Genomic DNA, 22,091 nt, shown 5'->3' on the forward strand with positions numbered 1-22,091 from the left:
AGCAGCAGCAAGTGGAGGCCTGTTTCATGTTAACGTCTTTCTCAAGGACCTGGAAGAGATGATAGGACCCACTGCTCTACCATGCTTGAACGTGACCACATAGTGGGGGTGCCACTGACATGCTTCAGGGCTGGGCTGCTGTTCAGAAGGGCCTGGGCAGGCTGAAGAACAGACCAGCATGAGGTTTTGTTTTTACTTTAACATGAACAAATGTTCTGCATCTGGGATGGGACAGCACCTTGCACAGCTCCAGACTGGGACTGCCTGTCTGGTTAGCAGCTCTGTTGCAAAGGCTGTGGGCATGTTAGTAGGCAACAAGCTTAACAACAGAATGCCCCTAGCCTGGAATGAGTGATTATCCTTGTCTATTTGGCACTCATTCGGGCCCTTCTAGCCAGTGTGCCCAGGTGTGTCATCCACCCCTCACACTCCTGTGCCAAGACAAGCTCAGTGGAGGGCCACCCAGGCCAGGGCTGGAGCACGTGTCCTGCAAGGACAGGCTGAGGGAGCTGAACTTGTCAGACCTGGAAGAACGGAGGGCTCGCCACCATGTGAGGGAGGATGAGCGAACAGGAGACGTTCAGCCTTTGGGTATAAGGAGACCGGTTCCACTGCGGCGAGCACCGAGGCAGAGCCCTCCCCGGCCTGAGGCGCAGGGGAAGCGCGCAGAGCTGCAGCAGGGGGAGCGCTGGGGCTGGGGTGAGGACCGAGGCTAGCAGCGGCCGAGACCCTTGCAGCCCCGGCCGGCGGGCGGAGCGATCTCCCTCCGGGCCGGGTTGGAGCAGCGGGCGGGAAGTGCCGCCGCCGCCGCCCGTGTCCTGCCTCGCTGCGGCTCTAGCGGGGCGCGGGGCTCGGCCCCACAGCTCGGAGGAAGAGGAAGTGGCCGCGGGGCCCGGGCGGCCTCGGCTGTGCTCGGCGCGGGGCTGCCCCTCGGTGTCACCGCCCCTGCCTGCGCCGCGCAAACTTTGTGCCGGGCAGCGGGGCCGGGCGGAGCTGCCCCGGCACCTCCCTGTCGCGGAGCCGGGCCGTTGGGGGGAAGAGCGGCCCCGGAGCGTGGCGGGCGGGCACGGGCGGCAGCCGGAGGAGGAGGCGGAGGAAGCGCTGTCAGCGGGGCCGGCCGTCCCCGCCCGCCGGGCATCCTTCAGTACCGCCGGGCTGAGCTTCGCCCGCCGCCTGTCTGAGGTACCGCCCGCCGGGCAAACTTGGCGAGGGGGCAGGAGGGGGTCCGGGGGTGCCCTGGGGAGGGTCGGGGCAGCAGAGCGGGGAAAGCCGCTCCTGGGCTCGGACTCGTACTGATCCGCCGGCTCCTGAAGTTGGGGGGGACCGGCCGGTCCCGTCCTGCCTTTCTCTAGGGGCCGTTAGGCCCGGGCCCGCGGCGGGAGGCGCGGTCCTGTCAGACGGTGAGGAGACCCCCGGGGGGCCGGAGGGGGCGCGGCCGAGACCCGCTTCCAGCCAGCGCGGTCGGTGCGGTCTGTCCACCGCCGCCGTGAGGCAGAGCCGGGCCGGGGCAGAGCTCCGGGAGCAGCCGGGTGGGTGCTCCTGCCCAGCCGCGCTCCGCTCCTCACACGGCGGGCACCTGGAAGCGGCGGTACCGCTACGTGCCATCGTGCGACTATCGGGGGTCTGTGGTTCTACAGCTGCTATTTTCAAAGGCTGCGCTGTATATTGCCTTTATAAGTCCGCGATACTGCTCCAGCACGTTTTGGTTCCAATGTGAGGAGAGGCGGCATGACCGTGGGTCAGCAGCTGTATATCTGGGCATGAAACCCATCTGCCTCCTCTCTGGTTTATCTAGATTCTTGTCAGAGCGGCAACTTTTCATAGCCTGTGTATTTCTGGAAAGGGGAATTTAGTTGGATGGACTTTCAGAGCGCTTCAGCGGTGCTTCCAACTCGGTCAGATAATTAATGGGAGACATTTGTTCTCCATTCCGAGGGAGCGTGCTTGGCTCCGGCTCGGACCAGCGGAACAAGCTGTGGCAGAGGCTGCTGTGTGGCAGGACGGGAGCAGTGCTGGAGCCGTCCCGTGGTCTTGGTGCAGGGGTGGCGGGTGTGCTAGAGCAGTTCTTGCGTGTATAATAACAACAATACAGGACAAAATGCTCCTCAGTGTTTTCAGCCAAAGTTTGGAAGCTGATTATATCCTGCTTCTGGTTTTATGCTGTAAAAAACAAATCATGTTTGGTTTCAATTATTATTATTTATCTGAATAAGTAACGTCAAGATGTAGCTGATCTTTAGTTTGTAAGGGGAAATCTTTCTATACATCTGCTTTTATATTTTATGTTTAATGAATCCAGTCCATTTCAGCTCCTGGTATTGAATAACATGCTACTGGCAGTAACCCTCTTTTTCACAATACTAGTGGTCACATTAGTGTATTTAATGTCGATTTTTTTTCTAAGAAAAAAAAAAGGCTCAGAATGAAGGGTTATTTTAAGAATCTAACTTAACCTCAAGTTAGTTACATTAGACAAGGGGCTTTCCACTGTTTGAATGCTGGCATTCCCCTGGTCTGAGATAGAGAATGTGGTACAAAATGAGTATATACAGCTGTGATTAAATACCTAGGGGAGTTCTGAGCTGTGGTGCTGGGAAATGCAGATACCATACCGGGTATAATGAGGTGTCCTTATAATCTGTGGTGAAAAAGCTGAAAAGCTGGAGCCACAGCCTTTGGAAGGACAAAAATCAAACTTAAAGTCTGTATTTAAAGTAAATAAAAAGTAAATCACGCAACTATTATTCCATTTCCCAACTTCATGTGAGATCCCACAGCTTCACATCTGGCTCTAGTGATCAAGTTTACCTTTTTGCCCCAAATTTGCTGGCCAGGGTTTTACTCCATAGCAAACTAACAACAGAGAGTAAGCATAGGGCTGTCAAGCCTGTCTAGCTTTGTGTTTTACCATGGTTTTACTCGCTGTCCTTGAAACTACTGTGCATACATTGCATCATGCATCTGTTTTCCATGTCTCCTTTCTGTGGGTTTAGAGTGGTATGGGATTAACTTTAAAGGAAGGCTGGATTCATATCTCACATTCCTTTGCATGCTTCTGTCGGGTCCAGTCAGTCTTTAATTTGCTAGACAAGTAAATGTTGGCTGTTACAGTTTCCCCTTAAGTTCTTGAGAGCAGCTCTCTACACCTTGTTAGCATCTCAGAAGTCTTGTGTCTTCATGTGGAGGCATCTTGCTTGAACATTTGCAGCTGCAATATTTCATGAGAAATTTCACCTGTGCTTTGTATACCTTGACCAGAAATAGCGTACTTGGTCTAGTGCAAGGTGTACCTGCTGGTGGCAGGGGGTTGGAACTAGGTGATCATCAAGGTCCCTTCCAACACAAACCCTTCTCTGATTCTATGAAATGTGTGGTACCATCTGAATCTTTAGCTGTACTGAAAGACAGCTTCATGGTATCATCAAGTATTGTATCTTTCGGATGAGCGTCACAGGGTAGGGTGGGTGGGTTGGTGGGGTAAGAAGCAAGGTTCTCCCACCAGCCTGCTGTTCCTCAGGGTGCTCCCGAACACCAGCACACTGGCCTTACTCCTCCACCAGTGCTCTCTTGATGCTGTTTGCTTTCCTTCCTCCCACACTCTCACCCCCACACACACATGCTCAGACCAGCTTTGTTTCCCTAGGGAGGATTGAGTGCAGCTGGTGGCAGCCACTGGTGATAGACCGGGAGCCTGCAGAGGTGGCCCACCTACCTGCAGGCACAGGACAGTGCAGAGGAAAGTTAAGTGTGTGTTATTCAGGGCAGCAGAGTTGAGCCCAGGCCTGGTGTTGTGAACACTGCAATAAAAACCATAGCACCTCATAATGTTTTGTTGAAATCACGTTATCACGGTGGCGTGTTATTTGACATGCTGCATGCTAGAGCTGTGCTTTCTTGTGACTTGTATATATAAGACCCATCAGGGTAGCCTGTTCTAATTCCACTGAACCCATATTGTATTCATCCATGTATTACTTTATTGTCTTCCTAAAGCTTAACAAACTCTTGACGTGAGACTAGCAATTGTCTTAATTGGCCATATTATGCTTTCCTCATTGTTTTGTGTAGGCGGTACATTTTCTTGTCTCCCGGGGAGATGGTACCAAGCCCGGTGCAATAGTTTGTCTTTAATTGTAGCAATCAGATCTGCAGTTCATCATGACAGGTCTTCCAGAGTGCTTGGTAGGAGTCCAAATTAGTCCTCCTGATTTGTGTTCTGCTTCCGTTTAGTTTTGGTATCTTTGGCCTCTCTAACCGGACTTGACTTCTGGCACATTTCACTTTATGCTGGTGTTTCTTGATCTGAGACAGTAGTTTCCTCTGCTGAGCCTTTTTTCCTGTCCCCTGAAATCTCTCTGCTTATTCTACCTTTCCTTCTTTATTAGGTAATTCATCTTGCTGTGTCTGGAAACCTTCGTATGAATTCTCTTGTCACTTCCTTGGGTTCCACATTCTGCAGATACTCATATTGTAGTTTAAACATGTTCCAGACCTCCCCTGTGCTCACATCCTCTGACTTTTCATTCCTGTTCATCTCACTAATGAGTTCCTGTAGTTTTTGAGATTTGCCTTTTGAAATTGAAAACCTTAATTGCAGATTTACTTGTGTTGCCCTGCCATTTAATCTAAACCAAATCAATCACATAGAATAAATCTGGGATTATTCTTTCACCAACCTTTCTATAAGATGAGATTAAGTTATCAGCTGCAATTCTAAAATCCTCATAGTGCTGGTCAGGATATGGTGAAAAAAACCTGTTCAGCTGTGACATCCAGCAAGAGGTAGGACTGATTTATGGTAATTCTTCTTTGTATTGCAAAATAAGTATTTCAGAATTTTTCACATAATTTGTTAAACATTAGATATTAAACCACCCATCCCTCCCCACAAAGAAAAATTAGTGTGGTGTTTATTTAATATAAGCTTACATAGTTACCTGTATGGTAATACATCTGAAAAGAGACCAAGTAGGTATCTCTTGATAAGGAATTTCCTTTCTGGTGGTGTAATCTCACAGAAAGCCTGTGCAGTGGTAAGTCTGGGATATATCAGGAGCATGGCTTTATTCTGGAACCCTGTAGAGGGTCTTGCTGTCATCCTAGCATAGTATTCCCATTTCTTCGTACACCCAGTTTGTCAGGTCTGGTGTTTTTAACGCTCTGCTTGGTTATGCTTCTGCGCCTGATGGTTTGTTGCTTTGTGGGTTTTGTTGTTGTTGTTTTTCCTCGTTATTCCTCCTCTGATTCATTGCTTTAACTATGCAAGGAAGGGGATGTGACCATAATTTGCAAGCTCTCTCAGGGTTTGTTTAGAGCTGAATGGGGAACTAAACACTGGTGTTTTGTAGAGTGGGAAGGATGCAAGGATTAAGTGACCACATGCCAGCAAGTGACTGAGCATGAACTGCTTTTTATTTTGAAAATGGAAAGGTCAGGATTGCAGGAGTGAGGGTTTAAGGAAATAAGTGTGTCTCATTACTGCACAACAAATGTGAAGTCCTGTCATTATTTGTAAAAGCCTTCTAGCATCCCTGTGAGGTAGCTAAGCATTACCCATGGGAGGAAGAACCAGGATGAAAGGACTTAACTAAAATCAAGAGAGAAAACCTATTAATACCTTGCAGTTATCTTGTTTCCCAGCTGCCACACTCCTCAGTCAGAGCATTGTGTTCCATAATTTTGTGAAAAGAACTTGAGCAGTAACTTATGATACTTAAAAAAACCATATTAATTCATGATAAAGCTTACAAAATGAAATTACTAGTTCTGGACAATAAACATCTTAAACGTGTTAATGCAAGCAACCTTGTTCTCACTGATTGAATTTAAAACCAAGCTGGTAATAGCATAATTTGGCTGTACAGCACATTGTCTTTGGATGCCATTGTAAATATTAGAATTACCTTGTTTCTGTTTCAGGTGTTAGTGTATTGTGCTTACACCTGTATTAGAATATTCAGTCTTATGCTATGTACTTAGCAGTTAATTCAAAAATTATAAATATTTAAAAGAACTGTTTAGGTATTCTTTTCAAATCATCCCAGTAAGTAGCCATTGGCATAATGCTTCCCATAATATTGATATAGCTAAAATAAACTGTTTAGCCAACAAATACTTAGTTGATAAATATTCCTTGAATTACTTATTCTGGTAATCTATTCAAGTTCCATTAGCCGTGTGGTTCTGTTATGTGTCAGTGTAATTTTCAGCATTACTTCTTGGAGATAAATTGTTGTGGAGTTCCATGAGGGGAGGGGGTGATAACAGAGAAAATTGGCTCAATTTCTTCTCCAAAAAAACCCAAACAGAAAAGCAGATAGAAGGCAAAGGTTTTGTTTTCTTCTCTTCATTGTGCTCTTTTCCTGCTGAAAAAGAATCCTGGGGACTGAACCACTATTAACAAGAAAATAAGTTGCTAGCCATGGTATTATTTTGTGCTTGTTGCTCTTTGCTAATTCTGACTCTTGTTGTATTTCACCTGTTTTGAACACAAGCTAGTAAATTGAGAAGGCAAACCCAGGCTGCAGAGGGTATTTTAACAAAGCTTAGGTTCAGACATAATGAGTTAAAAACTTGGCAGGTCTCTAAAAAAGTGACACAAATTCCTATATTCTATCCAAGATACACTTATTTTCCTGGGCTACAGAGGCGCTTCAAATGAGAAGTACTGTTTGATTGGGTTTTTCTTACCTCTTGCTGAGTACAATTTGTTGTAATTGTACAAACTTGCATTTGAGAAGGAGTGTTGAGGGACAGGTCATTTGCCATGCTGGGGTGGGTTTCTGTCCTGTTCCTTCAGACACACCCTAGAGCTCCTCTGTGCCTAAAATACACGACAAAGGACAGTAACAGGGATAAGGAGGTGGTAGCAACAGACTCATTCTCTGGCTTGCAAGTTGGACATTTGCTCGTGATGCACAAATCTCAGTTAAATTTTTTAACTCAGTTTTCAGAAGCAGGATGCTCATTTCCTAACCACTGGGAGCCTTTGCTTTCATTCACAAGACAAACTTGGGAATTAACAGACTATAGGCTTTGCTGTTGTTCTGCAACTCATCGTAGCTTCCATTTTTGATGTTTTGCAAAATTAATATGAGATCTAGACTAAAAAACCCACCCAGTTTGTTGTTAGATCTGGGTTTCAGTTCTAGTTGTATCAGCACATGGCTAAACACAAGAACAGTTTTGGATATTATCAAGATCATGCAGCATGTGTAAGATTAATTTGCAGTCTCAAGTGAGTTTGTGGACAGAATTAGTTTTCCGGCATGTGTAGTTGAAAGATCCCATAGCTAAATCTTAATTTTAATGGTTAATACACCTAATTAGATGTTAATTCTTCTCTCACTCAAGGTATTTCTTTTAAGTATGGAAGTAGTGAGTTGATAATTAATTTTTACATTAATGAAATGAACCTACTGCAGAGCAAAAAATATTTGAAAATTTGGCAGTGTTTTTGAAGGATTGTTTTTTTAATTTACTAAACCCTGACTGTTAGTGATAGTAAACACTGAGTAAAAAATGTAGGATTAACATGTACGTGTAAAAACCCAGATGTGTATGTAGTACACCTTAAGCATCCCTTATAGCAAAACAATATACCTGCTGAAAAAGGGGATTGAAGTGGGTTTAGATGACTTCAAATGCATCAGTGATGAATATTTCTTATAGCACTCTGATAGCTTCATTGTAGAAAACTAAGAAGGTGAATAATGTCCTGTTGACAGCTAGATTTGTAACTGAAAAGCAAGGAGTTATTTTCAGATGAGGGTGGAAAGACTGAACAGCACTAACTTTGCAGCAAAGGACAGGAAGGAAGAGGGTAATAACTGGTGTTAAAGGTCTCTGGAAGGTTATAAAGCAAGCTGTCCCAGTAGGAAGTTTGTGGGTTAACACTGAGGAGAATTTGGTGATTCAGTGATATACGAATCATAGAATAGTTAGAGTTGGAAAGGACCTTAAAATCATCTAGCTCCAACCCCCCTGCCATGGGCAGGGACACCTCACACTAAACCATGTCACCCAAGGCTCTGTCCAACCTGGCCTTGAACACTGCCAGGGATAGAGCATTCACAGCCTCCCTGGGAACCCATTCCAGTACCTCACCAGCCTAACAGTAAAGAATTTCTTCCTTATATCCAATCTAAACTTCCCCTGTTTAAGTTTTAACCTATTACCCCTTGTCCTGTCCCTAATGAATAGTCCCTCCCCAGCATCCCTGTAGCCCCCCTTCAGATACTGGAAGGCTGCTATGAGGTCTCCACGCAGCCTTCTCTTCTCCAGGCTGAACAGCCCCATCATTAGTATCTTTAAGACAACTTCAAGTATTCATATATCTCATATTCATAGTTCTCATTGTTTTTTTAGTACTTGGACTCCTGTATTAAAGTAGGAACATTATTTCTTAAAATTCATCTTTTATTGCTGCAGCACTTGCATCCTAATTACCATGGAAGAGTTGTGATGCTGTGAATAGTATTTTTTTTTCTACCGATCTCTCATTTTTATTCGAGTGAAAACATTCTTTGCTATATATGTGCTTTAGTAACATAAATATAATTGTCTATACTTAACAGAATGGGGGAAAGAGTTTCTCTTCAAAGATAAGAATTGAAGTTTTAGTCGAGCAGAAGGAAGGTGAAAATCAGTCTTGTGGTAAGCAATCACATACACAAAAGAAGTATGTTCCATTTCAGCCCCAGGTGGCAGGTATGTCCATGCTGAGTGACTTGTGGTTGGCACTCTTTGCAGAGATTGTTACTCGCATGGGCAGGGAGGATGTATTGTTTTTCTCAGAAGGGCCGAGGAAATGTTTGCTAGACAAGCACAGGAGAGCATCTGTGGCTGCTGCTGGAGGATCAGACTTCTATTTTCTGGTACTTTAACCCCAATTTAAGAAAGAATGCAAAACTCTGTGATGTGAAATACGGTGTCCCTAAGGCCTCCTTCTGCAGCCATCGCTGTCTGAAGAGTCCTGTGGATTTGAGACTCTTTGTGTAACTAAGGGTTGCAGGCATTGTGGCTTGATGACCTCTGAAATGGAATTCTTTTCCTTACGAAATGCTGTACTGTGTACTTATGAAGTGTAAGAATTACTGGGTCAGCACTGAAACAGGAAATTTGATACACTTTCTAGAACTTACTGCTATCTTAATTCCTTACTCTACAATGTATTAAATAAAGCACAGGCATACTGCTAGATGTGTTCCATTACAGTCCGTGGAAATGCACATCATATCTTGTTAGGCATGTTATTATACAATAGAGATCTATATATTAAAATGAGTAACATTTTAGACTTAAGTTAATCATATTGCACATGCAAAAGAAGGAAGCTGCTGCATATAAGAGAGAATAATCCTTTGCTTAATGTAGTAGTTGTCATTAAAAAAAGGCAGAAAGTGTAATTTTGAGAACAGAAAATGATCTGAGGATTTATAACCCTAAATGCCAAAAGAGAAAAAAAATCATCCCAAACTTTAGCTTTTGTTTATAGAAATTGTTAAAGTAGTCTTTACTTTTCTCTCAAAATAAGCAGGGCAGGTTGTTTTCAGTATTTGCTGGATTCACAGTTCAGTAACACACTGAATTTTGGTTGGGTTTTTTTTTCTGCTTCCAGTTACTGTGCAATCAGATATTTACCGTGGTGTTTTTGTAAGGTTTGATGTGTTGGTCAGTCCTATCTAATGTATTTATTAGTGACTTTGCAATAAGGTGTAGGCGTACCCTTACAGACTCTGCAGACAATGTGAAGGTGGGTAGCATTGCTGAGCCTAGAAAGATTTTCCAGCTCTTCCAGGGGTGAGATTATTAATGAGTGGTAGAAATGCAAAAGGATAGAGAAGAGTTATGGGGGATGAGTTGCAAACTTGTCAATTACCTGTGCTGGATAAAAACCAAAAGGAAATGGATTTGTCTTCTGGGAAGCTGACGGTAAACTGTGAATGTGATTCAGGCTGTGAATGATGATTTTAGGTGCAGTAGGCATGCTATTTGCAGTAGAGACATTGAAGCATCAAGTTATTTTAATAGCCCTTGTTAGGATTTCATTTGAGCATATGGTCACCTGTGTTCATATAGAGAAATGAAAACAGTAGTGATGCAAATGAGAGTGAGTGGGGTGTTGGAGGAAGCAGAGCTTCTGTCTTGTAAGCGACAGGAAAGGAACAGAGCACATTTATCCTAGCAAAGGGATTTGGTAAGTAATCATAAAAATGATTTCAGAAGGAAATATGAGGGAGAGACAAAAATGACAAAAGTTAAAGCACAATATATGTTAAACAAATTTCTGTGAATAGATCTTAAGTACATTGGGGCTGGAAATTTTACTCACTTTCTAACTATTTGGGGGGGATGTAGCTTACAGGGCATAAACTTACAAGAACCTCTTTGGAGGCAGGGAACCTGAACTGTTTTTTTATTCTCTGCTTTAGGTTTAATAACTCTTGAGATAAAGGCAGCCCTATTCTGTGGCTGAAGTTTTTCAGGTGCTTGCAGGGAGGCTGAAATGCAATCTTGGTGATGCTGAATGGATCCCATGCCTCTAAGTGTCCAGGTTGGAGTGTGGGAGCTCCTTTTTGTCACTGAGTGCATTTTCCTTACCATTCCCAAAGCATGAGTTTCTTCACGGTGGAGGAGGCAGGATGTTGAGGAAAAGCCTCAGGTGCTTGGCTGGTGTGTCTTCATCTTTTCATGATGGTGTGTTTTCATCTCTTCAACTCACTGCTGGTTGAATAGTTTGCCTCAGTCCGAGCAGCATCGTTGAAAAGGAGCGAGAGGATTTAATAGATTCATAGAATAATTTGGTCTGGAGAGGACCTTGTGATCATCCAGTTCCAACCTCCCTGCCATGAGCAGGGACACCTTCCAATAGTCCGGGTTGCTCAAAGCCCCATCCAACCTGGCCTTAAACACTGCCAGGGATGGATTTGTATGATTTCAGTATTTTCACCAACCGATTATTCCATTCTTTCATACTTAGATGAGCCATGATGTGCAGGATGCTGAGAAGCATTTACTGTGTAGCAGAAATGGCTGTCAGGAGTAATCCTTTAAGATGTTGTGGACTGGCAGCAGTTCTCTAAGAGAACTAGATTTGTCTAGTCCAATTCTGTGGCCATCTGCCTTTTCTGGTGTGAAGATGGCTTCTATAAAGTGCCATTATTTCCTGTGGTTTATCTGAGAAAATAAGATGGAAGGAAGTGAGGTAGTTTTTTTTAATGCTGGTAGTTCTCTTCAAACCTGTCTTTTCCACTGAATTACAGGTGTAGATACTCATTTGAATGTTACAGAGGTTTCTGTTAATACTGTCTGCTCTCATAGTCACTGCATACATAGAAATTGTTATTAATTTGTCAACCCTTATATTAGCAAGTTATTTTGCATTTTCAGCCACTTTTTATAATGGTGTATGCGTCTTCCAGAGTTTACTATTGAATACATGTGAAAGATGCAAAATACGTGCATTAAACTGTCAATTTTCCAATAAAATAATAGCATGCCTGAGGGTTGCTATGAGTAGTTTGTACTTCAGTTACTGTATGAGAATTCATTACTTCTACTATTTCATATAGTTTGTAATTTAGTTTTTTAGTTTGTATTTAAAACCTAAAAGTCCCCGTAATGTGCTAGTGTGGCGCATGGAACTGGAAAGAAAAAGCCTAAATTAATGATGTTTATGCATTTTTCCTTTTCCCTTTCCCTGCCTCAGGAGCTGCTGAAATGGGTTGTGGATTGAACAAACTAGAGAAGCATGATGAAAAACGACCTGGTAATATCTATTCAACTTTGAAGAGGCCCCAGGTAGAAACCAAGATAGATGTCTGCTATGAATATCGATTCCTGGACTTCACAACACTAAATGATAGTAAGTTCACAATATTTTTTTCTTTAAATTTTTTTTCCTACTCAAATGAGCACATTAACTCCATAATGTTTTTGAATAGTAGTTAAGTTTTTACAATGTTTTTGGTTTCTTTAAGTAAATGTCTTCAGTCATAATGCTGATGGGCAAAAATGTGATTGAGAATTTTCTGTATGTTTTTAACCATAGGGCTATTTATAGATTGTCAGATTTTAGGTTCTTTTAAACTCTTTCCTCTCCCTGCCCCCCTTTTTTAAATTTTGTTACTCTAATTTAGATGTTTGTTTCCTTAATTTGCATTTTATACAAGTTTCATATGGTAAAGCAATTCAGGTCTGCTAGGTTATGTACTTTACTGCTCTTTTTTATTCCTCCCCGTCTGCTCCCTCAGGAGTATTTTGGGACCTTGAAGTTAGTGTTTTCAGTTTTGCTAACTTATAAATAACTTATAAATAACTCTTATGTGGGTACAAATACAAATGCACCCGTGTATATAGAAATGAATATAGAAATGGGATAGTGAGAGACGCTGAAGGTGTAAAGCACCAAAAGGTTGAAGGTCCAGTTTCATGCAAGTTTTACCTTTACCTTCTTCTCCTGTCTGAAGTAGTCTTGTTTTAATCCACATGACAATCCACAGATACTCCATTTCTTTCCTTCCTGATTGACATCAAGCATCTCTGCCAGTATTGTTCACACCATCGCCTGTGCCCTCTTTCACTTCAAAATTAGCCTGTTCTACAAGCAATTACTCCTCACACCGTTTAGAAATCCGAAGCTTGAGCAGAAGGCTGGGACCTGCTTCTTGCTATATATATAAAACAACACAGCACCAAAATCTGTTACAGCTCGTTGGCAGGATGCCAGGTAGAGCCTCTATGCTTTTGCCCTGCAGTGTTCTGCTAGCTCTCTTGATTTTGCAAGTTGGGTCAAAGGAAAAGCCAAAGCAGTACGTCTCTCACTCTGTGAGACAGTGCTGCATATGACACCTCTAGTGCAGTTCAGTATGTTCAGCCCAGGGTAACAGGAATTGTTTTTTAAAACTTGCTGTGAGTGAACTTGGATCTGGAGCAAGGTGGAGGTTTGGAATAGGTGGTTGGACAGGAGCATGCTTTTGTAGGCAGTGTGGGAGCTGAGAAATCTGTCTTCACAGGCTTTGCCTATCTCCCACACTCATGGATTCTTGTGGGTTTTGTTACTCTAATGGGGGGTACTGCAGTTATTGAGAGCACCAAACAAATGGGAGAGGGTTTTTTTATGTTTATGTTTATGTATTGCAGTTGTTTCTTTGCTTATGTATTTATATTTCAAACTGAACTGTTCATGTCCTTTGATAGTTTGACAACTTTTACTGAGCTGTACTGTGCTTTGTGTCATTAGTGAAAATGAATTAATATTGAGAACATGTTTGTGTGGGCTTTTCTGAGATGCTCATCGCTGTTCTGATTGCTTCACAAGCTTCAGCATTCTCCTGATACCTCATGAAGTCTCATCTTTGTTACTGTATGGAGGAAGAATCAGTACAAGTGATAGCAATGTGACTTGCCTCAGGCACAGAGGATGTCTGGCACAAAGCAAAAAATGAAACCCAGACTTTCCAAGTCTGATTAAATGGATAGGTTTGTTGTAAAGCATACTTGTATGTTTTTCTTACTCATCAGAGATTGTTTTATTATGGTTTTAGGAGGCATGGTTTTAAAGAGACTATAAGTAGAAGTACTCCTGTCAAATGCTCACCAAAGCTATCAAGCCCCCATTGAATTGTGCTTTGGCATGTTGTATCCCCATCACTCCAGTCTCTGAAACATGGCAACGGACAAGCAAATGATGAGGGGTTGTAGCTGTTGTTCTTGCTCTTTTTCCTTAAGATCACCCGTAACTGTGTGCTCTCAGAATTGCCAGGGCAGCAGCCTGTGGTTATGCAGCTCCCTCCCTATTCATGTTGTTGGCTCAAGTCGCACTGTGTAGTGTTATAGCATTCCAGGTTTTTCTCAATGGTGACAGCATCACTGGTTCATTTATATTTTTACTCAGAAATAATCTTTGCAGATAAGAAGAGTTAATGATGAAAGGTTCACCCATGTCTATGTGGATTCAGGGCTTCTGAAAATGAAATGCTCACAGCTGTGTAAAAAGAACATTTGGATTGTGAAGTCTGTCTTCTGTGAACCTACTTTAGCCCTTTCACTGTGTGTATATATATACTGACATCATTTTTTCCACAGGTTTTCTGCTTCGTTAGGCTTTTAGAATAAGCCATGCTAAATTATGAGTGGCTGCGGAGTCTTTTATTACATCCTTATTCTAGCCCTTATTTAGAACACTGGTGAGGCTGGCTCTAAAGACAAGTACTCATTTTTCTCTGGGGTGTTTCTATAACATTTACTGCTCTGATAACTGTGTCTCTCACAGGCGTTTAATCTTGATGGTGAGAAGGATGTGATTATCTCCATGTTACAAGTGGGATCTAATACACAGATTAATGCCATAAGTTTTCCAAGTCCTTAGCATTTCTTCATGTGTTTAAAGCAGCTGTTGTTAAGCATAAGTTTTCTGCAGCTATGCATGGGGAGATACTGCTACCCTCTCTTGCCTCCTGTCAGCTCTGTGAATTGATTTAACTCATGGATCTGGCAGAAGGCTATGCAGTCTTTTTGTTTGGTTATCCTCTGCCAGATCAGCATCTTGTGGAAGGGTCTGAAGAATGCTGGAGCTGGTAGAAGTGGTGGGAGTAGGCAGTCAGGAAAAGAAACAGGACCTTCTTTGAGTCAGCTCACACTGTTACAAACTCATTCCCTTAGCATGGCTCTGTTGAAAACAGGGCTAAAATAATGTTCTGCTGGTCATTTCTCTATGTTAGCCAGAAACTTAACTTTGCTTGCTTGCTCCCTGGTTATTGTTTAGCTTCTGCCATACACAGCTGAAGGAACATAAGGAAATATGCTCCTTTATTATACTTTTAATTTTTTTTTTCAGACTTGAGCCTTGCTCAGCACTGATGCAGATGTCCAGTGGAAAATAGTGTTTGATCACTTACTTAAATACTGTATTAATAATGCATAGATGCAAAAGACACAATTAAGGTTGCAAGTGTAAACCTCATTCTGACATTTCCCAGTGTTACAAGATTGACATACTAGTGTCTAGAGAAAGATTTTCCAAGCTTTCAAGAAAAGCATGCTATGAAGAACCCATCAGTTTCCATTGTGTGCCACAACACTGATAATTTGCGTAGCTCTTCGGAATTAAATGGTTAGATTTGCCACTGTCCTTCTTGAGCAAGTGTAATGATTGATAGTAGCAAAAGGTTATCATCTAGTGTAGATTGGCACTTGAAGAAAAAAAGAGCACTTTGCTAAGGCATTTCAAAACCTTGAGGTGGGTATGCTTGTTTTGAGTTGTTGGCATTGTAATGCCTGCTTATGATCCTTACCTTTCTTACTACTGCAGAGGTGGCCTCTTCCAAGAAATCACTGTCTCTTTCATGTTGTCCCTTGACAACATCATCCTGTGATCTATTCTTTAGTCACTGTCTTTGGTACTGTCCAAAGTTTGTGGGCTGCCACTGTCCCTCAGGTGAAATCACATCAGCTTTCACCCAAATTAAATGGATAAATTTCATCACATATTTTACTCAGCAAGAAGCCATTAATAGGTTTGTAAAATGGATGGCTTATTGCTGGGTCAGCAAAATACTAGAGGAGGTTCTCCCTGTGGGCACCAGTGAGCTACTAGGCTCCTGTCTCTGTAACATGTAGCTTGGTGTGTTTTCCTGGTGTGCTTATCCAGCTCAACTTTACCCACCTCACTGTCATCTTGAAAGGCTCATTCCTTCAGAGTCAGGCTCATCCATCACTGTACAGTCTAGTCCTGTGTCATCTCCATGTTCAGCTGGTTTACCTGACAGCTTTCAACCCCCAGTCATTTATTCTGCTGTTTGTCCAAGTCATTCTATCCCAGAGACCCAACGCTCCCAAAGGTGGCATGCAAGGGTTGCAGGGTAATGCCTTGAAGAGGGTGTACACTACCTTTTTCTGCTATTTGAATGTTCTAGTTCTCTGCTGGCTAATCCTCACTTCAGAGTTCCTCAGTTTGTTGCCTTTTTATTGACTTTGAGACAATACTAATGCTAAGCAGGAATTATTGAATTTTATAACATTAAAAAAACTGAGGCAAGTCAAAGGTGGCAGCATTAGATTAATGTTCCAGCAAACCTTTTGGTACAAAGCTGCAAAAGGTTAATTATGGCCTTTACTGGAAGAAAACAACCCAAAAGATTATATCACCTGCCCCAAAGTAAACTGTTGTTTATTTTGCATCCCTCTTCGTATAAATGAAAAGAGCTGAATAATGATTTTACTGTAGCTTTTTATATCCAAGCTTTATTGGAAATTAGAAGCAAATAATGAGCGAACTTGAAGAAATGTGCTGACAAATGAAATCGCCGTTTAAAGCAACTCCATTTTCAGCAGTGACTCTGTGGGGCAAGCTGTTTTGTTTCATTGTTTTGCTTGAAAGAGAAGTATTTACATAATGTGCATTCCTTCCCTGCTCTTATCTGATGGACTTACTTTGGAAAAATTAACTGGCTGTGACAGGACGTACTGAAACTCTCCCTCTTCATCCTTTATTTCTTTACTTCCACCTCTTTTCAGTTATGATGACCTCCTGAGAGAAGCCAGGAATCTGATTGTTATTTATCTCTTCCCTTCTCCTCAGACTAGTGTAGAGCTTTTGGTATTTAGGGTTTGTTTTTTGTTGGGATTTTTTTTTTTTTCGTACTGATTTGATTGTATCTTTTTGCTTTGCTTTACATTCCTGTAATAATTCATTGGCCTGATGAGTTATGACAGGTTTTGCCCTTGAAAAGAGTTGGCATGAAACATATGCTGGCCATGTGATGAGAGTGAAATGAGGGTATAAATTTTTTTAAATGGGGAAAGGCTATACTCTGAACAAGCCATTTGTGCTCTAAAACCACTAAAATCCAGATGTTTTGACTGACAGAATGAAAAATAGCAATACTTCACATGTCCCAGAGAAGTTCCAAAGTTATAATGTGAATAAAAGGGAGTGTGGTTTCTGTGCTTATTGGCAAGAATCAGTGTCTTTAGCAAAAAGAAAAAAATCAGACCAAAGGAAATTATTTGAAAAGTTATTAGTTACATTCAAATGTTTCTATCCTACTTTTACTTGAGTGTTTTAAGTGTTATGGCCTAAGTACATATATTTTACAAGGACACTACTCCTAGTATTATAAGTTTACTACGCACATAAAACCTGTTTTGACCCATCTTCTATATACGTATGTGTATATATATATTTATATGCATGCATCTATGTATAAAATTTGAAAGTGTATCTATATTTCAAGTTCTGACAAGATTCTGGATACTACACAATAATGTTTTGGAACCAGTTCTACTGCTCAAAAATTATTTGTTACAGTCTTATAAGCGCTGTGGCTGGGCTTGTGATTGAATTTTATTGCTTTTTTCTAATACAAAACACAAATAATGTGTTAACCTTTATAAAAGACATTATATTATGATAAGTAGTTAAAGAAATACTTCCATATGCACATACTCTGAATTTTGGATTACATTTCAGTTGTATGTAGGCTTAAATGAAGAAAAAAACACCCCAGTTTTCCTCTCAAAGGGGGAAAAGAAGTCGTCTGATAGGAACTTGGAAGCATCATGCCCTGGAAAATGTCTGAGTTAAGGATAGAGAAGGCATTTTTCCTATAGCATATGTATGCATTTCTTTTAATCAGGAAATTCTGTTTGCTCCAGAACATATTTGTTGTTGACTTCAGTGATTACTGTCTCTTCCTATTGGTAATTTTTATATTTCATTAAGCAGTTATTTGTGCCTGGCTTCTGCTTTCTGTTTCTCTTCAGCATTCACTTATAAAACCCCACCATGAAAACCACACAGAACCCTTCCACTTCTCCAAGCAAGTGACTGTACAACTGAAAAAAGAAGAAACCCTGCATTTGCAGGTGTTATTATTTAAGACTATAAAAGCGGTTGTTTCCCCATTGGTGAAGTTATTTAATTTCCTGTTTTCATTTCTGCAAGCAAAAGAACATAAATGAAATTAACATTCCATTTTGTGTTTCAGGTTGACCAGGTCTATTACCACCATCTTGTCCTCAGGAGTGATGAAATAAAATTAGCACAGCCAAACATTGTTAGGGTATTAATTTGGTATGATAGCTTGAGCCAGACTCTGTATAGATTGTCTACAACAGACTAGAACATTGCTTCAGATGAGATTCGTGTGTAACAGGTTCAGTGTAACAGGTTCAGAGCAGTAAGATGATGAGCAGAAGAGGCCAGTGGCTTACTTCTGTGCAGCCTAGGTTCTGCTAATGCTTCCCCTTCATTTAAGCTTTGTCTGTGTGCATGTCCCATTCAACTTGGTTTGACTGTATGCACTTGATGAAAAGAATCAGCATAAAGAAGTTGCTGGATCTGGGCTTCAGCCCTCTCTATTAATGCAAACACGAAGAAATGAAATTTTTTGGCTTCTCTTGGTATTCTGTTTCAAATGAATTGCCTGTAGTAATACGTAACCCTTCAGGACTTGCCACTGGAAGTCACAGCAAAATGGAATGTTCATGTTATAGCAGTTTATAAGACTTATTTGTGTGTCTTGGGAAACTTGCAGTTTGACATAAAAGGAGCATTCCATATGTTAGTAGTTTAATAAATGCAGTAAATTACATCATAAATGTAATTGCTTTAAAGAATTGTTGGGAAATAATTTGAACTTCTTTACCATGGTTGCCTTTTTAGTAAGGCTGCATAACTCAAGTAGAATCTGTTGGAAATATTCTAGTTTCCAAATGCAAGCTTTGCTTGCCATAATTACAGTCTCTGGTTCATTGTTAATGGTACCCTGTATGCACACATTCTCTCTTTATATGAATAAGCATCTCTTTATCTGTACATCAGTAGTGTGTGTAATACACATGTATTGGATATACATTTCTATTATTGAGGGGGTATTCGCGAGGATATGAACATTCAATCTTTTCCATTTTGCTTTGTGGCTACACTTAACTGTACTGCAACAGAAAGTACAAAGAGCTTTAGATAAAGTCTTGTGGTGACTGTGACAGAAAAGGGAATAGGTCCCTGGAAGTCCAGTGCTCTGGCAGCTAGATCATGGCCTTTAAAGCACCCTTCTCACTTAATCTCAAGCAAGGGCTAGTCAATATTATGAATTAAATTTCCTAGCCATATTATAACAGTTATATACGTGTAAAAAGGCTGTACTTTTCACATACCTTCAGATGGAAAAAAAAGTAATTTTCTGGCATTGCCTGTCTCAAAATTCAGCTGAACTGTGGCATTGCTATTTTGTGTTGGAATGGTACATTATAGGCTAGATGAAGGCTTAGATACAAGATGCTATGTGTATTAGAAGTCTCAAATATGTTAAAGAGCATGCTTTTTCGCAATGTATTTTCAAACTGTGATTGGAAACATGGTTATATGGGGTTTCTTTTGATGCTTTTATGGACTCTCACCCCCAGTACATCTAGCAGTGGAACAGCCACTTTTCCCCATGGATTGTGCATGCATGTGTAGTTGGGCAATGGGTATGTGCCAATGAAAAATAGGTTATGGAAGGAAGGAACATCTGCAGGATGTTTTCTATTTATGCATGTTCCACATTGTGAAAAATATGGCTGCTGCAAAAGTCTCATTTGTGCTAACTTTCCTATTCTGTACCCATTCTTAGACTGATGAAGGGGTAGCTACAATACTCTGTTCTTACCCTGCAGTCTTTTATTGTATCTACTGTGTTAGCTGAAGCTTCTTCTTAATGTAGTTAGTTAATTATTACAAGAGATGCATACCATACATCACACTTACATGAATGTTGTAGTTCACTCACATCATGGAAAAATAGTTTTGGATCTGTCTGAAAAGATCTCTGAACTTCCATGTCTTTTTCTCAGGAACTGCTCATGATCCAAGTGGTCCTGTCTTTTCTTTTGCCTCTGGCTTTGTACATTTTTCTAATCTGCATGTGGTTTTCATTCTTGTGATGCTGTTCAAGAGCCAAGGACCTGGACTTGGCAGTCTGCAAGGCTGATAGACAGGCATTTCTGATGGAAGGGTGAGATTCTTCAAGTCACAGGGGCCCAATCCTGTTTTCCCAGAAACAAAACTTCCCCTTTGTGTAACTGGAACAGGAGATCACACAGTGGCTTGTAACTTTGAGTAATAAATGCCTTATGGTTTTATTATGGCAGAGAAGTGATTTGAAGCCATCTCTGTAGTAATCTGCTTAGCCTTTCCAGTACTTGTTACTACAGTTTCCTTGACATCAGCCAGATAAAAGATGATATATAAAATCTGTGGAATATTTTAATTTTTATGGAATTCTTAATAATTTACTTTGTCAATAAGTGTTGTTGTTTGGCTGAAATCTCATGCAAATGAAAGACATAGAATTGGTTAATCCTAAGTGGAGGATACCATACCCCCTTTGGGAGAAAATGGGAATTGCTGGTGTCAGCTGCTCTTGAAGAAGTGACAAGTCACTTTTGATTGTACTGAAAAGAAAATGCTGAGGAGATGTACCTAGATTGAGTGGGATTATTTCTGTTTGCATTTATTTTTCTGATCTTCGTTTATGAAGAATGAAGAGTCTCTATTGTGATGGAAACAGTGTGGACATCTAGCTATTTCACATAACCTATAACAGACTTTTGGTGTCAGACCCAAAGGCACTGGCTGGTATCAGGCTGTGTGCATCTCAAGCCAGCAGTGTGGTGCAAGAGGGATAGACAGCCAGCCTGGAGCAGTTGCTTCTGGGGAGTTCACACTGCATTGAATGTATTTTGAAGGTTTTACTTTGGACAGAATTTAGTGTTCTCCTGTATACTGAACATCCCACTGCACGTGCTTCAAAGCAGCCTGAGGGAAAGGTAGCTGAACCGTGTTTGGTTTCTGGCTTGCAAGCCCTTCTGGGAGCCACTCTAGGACGTGCTATTTTGTCCCAGTGTCTGTGTGACACAGATGACTACAGCTTGTCATTGCCTCTGCCAGTGACACTTGTCAAGAGATTTCACATGCAGAAGCAAGTCTGATTTACGTTCTACTTCTGCTCTGGGTTTGTTTTCTGTTCCTGATTTTCCCATACATGCTACCATTGCACATACTGCCTTATGACTTCTGACTTTTTTGTCAGTGGCAAAAATGATGAGCATCCTCCTACAGCTGTGGCAGCTGCTGTATGAGCACACTGCAGATGAGCTGACTCTCTCCTGCTCCCTCCCTGTTTTTGTCTGATAATGAAGACATGAACTGTCCTTTACTTTCTTGAGCTTTCACTCTTTGTGCTCTGCTCTACATCCACTGCAGGGTACCATGGATGTGTGACATAACGTTGGACTGGCTGGGCTAGTGTTTGCCTCTCTGTACTAATGATGGTGTGGTGGCTCAGAACTTGCTGCTGTTACAAGCTACTGACAGACTTTGCCGTTAGTCTTCAAAATTCTGGGAGTCCAAACCTGCTCTCACAGGTCTGGCTGTCATCCTATGGCATCCTGTGATTGCAGGACCTGTTGGTCAGTGGCTAACCAGTTTGGAGAGGGAGGGCAAATTGCAGTGCACAAAGTCATGATCAGGGTATGCAATCCCATCTTCCAAACAGTGTTTCAAACACTGCCCTTGCCAGAGAGGCATAGCAGAGCTGCGTGTCTAGAAGTGAAGAGGTTCACCCTTTTCCTGGTGGCATTTGACCATTTATCCCTTTCAGGTGGGCATAAATACCTTGTCTCTTCCCTGACTGTCAATGTGTGCTTTGACTTTTTCTTCCTGTTGGCAAATGCCTTTGTCTGCTGGCTTAGTGACCCTCAGGAAACGCAGTAGACTTGGGACAAGTTGTTTGCTAGGGAAAAGCACAGCCAAAAAGTAGCAGCAGCACAGCATGCAGGAAAAGGGAGGAGTGAGAGTGAATCCTGTGCCCTGCTCTTCTGGGAAGTGACAAAGGAAGGAGAACTGACAAAGGGAAGAGTGATAAAGTCTGTGCTGCTCCCCTGGCTCGGAGAGGAGAGACTTGTAAGGACAAGGGAGATAGTACAGGCTGATTAAGTCCTGCTGTGTGGAGATCAACTCTTCCCTGTTCTCCACAAGGAAACATGCATCTCTCCCTGGGAAGCATCCATTCCTTCCCTGCTTTCCTTTTAGCTTGCAGAGGAAA

General features: G+C 41.8%; 1 protein-coding gene across 2 annotated transcripts in view; it reads left to right on the forward strand.

Annotated features, from left to right (window-relative positions):
- The first annotated feature begins 629 nt into the window (after positions 1–629).
- Positions 630–22,091, forward strand: part of RFTN1 (raftlin, lipid raft linker 1) — a 99,528-nt gene continuing 78,066 nt past the window's right edge. The window contains exons 1-2 of one of the 2 annotated variants that reach the window (XM_034068338.1): positions 630–699; positions 11,711–11,866. In XM_034068338.1, the coding sequence (XP_033924229.1) occupies positions 11,722–11,866 (145 nt within the window). In that variant the 5' untranslated portion in view covers positions 630–699; positions 11,711–11,721. Of the gene's footprint in view, positions 700–811; positions 1,183–11,710; positions 11,867–22,091 lie in introns of those variants that run through there. The other variant, XM_005144465.3, reaches the window with a different exon arrangement.

Source organism: Melopsittacus undulatus, chromosome 1 (assembly GCF_012275295.1).
Source record: "Melopsittacus undulatus isolate bMelUnd1 chromosome 1, bMelUnd1.mat.Z, whole genome shotgun sequence".
Lineage (NCBI taxonomy): Eukaryota > Metazoa > Chordata > Aves > Psittaciformes > Psittaculidae > Melopsittacus > Melopsittacus undulatus.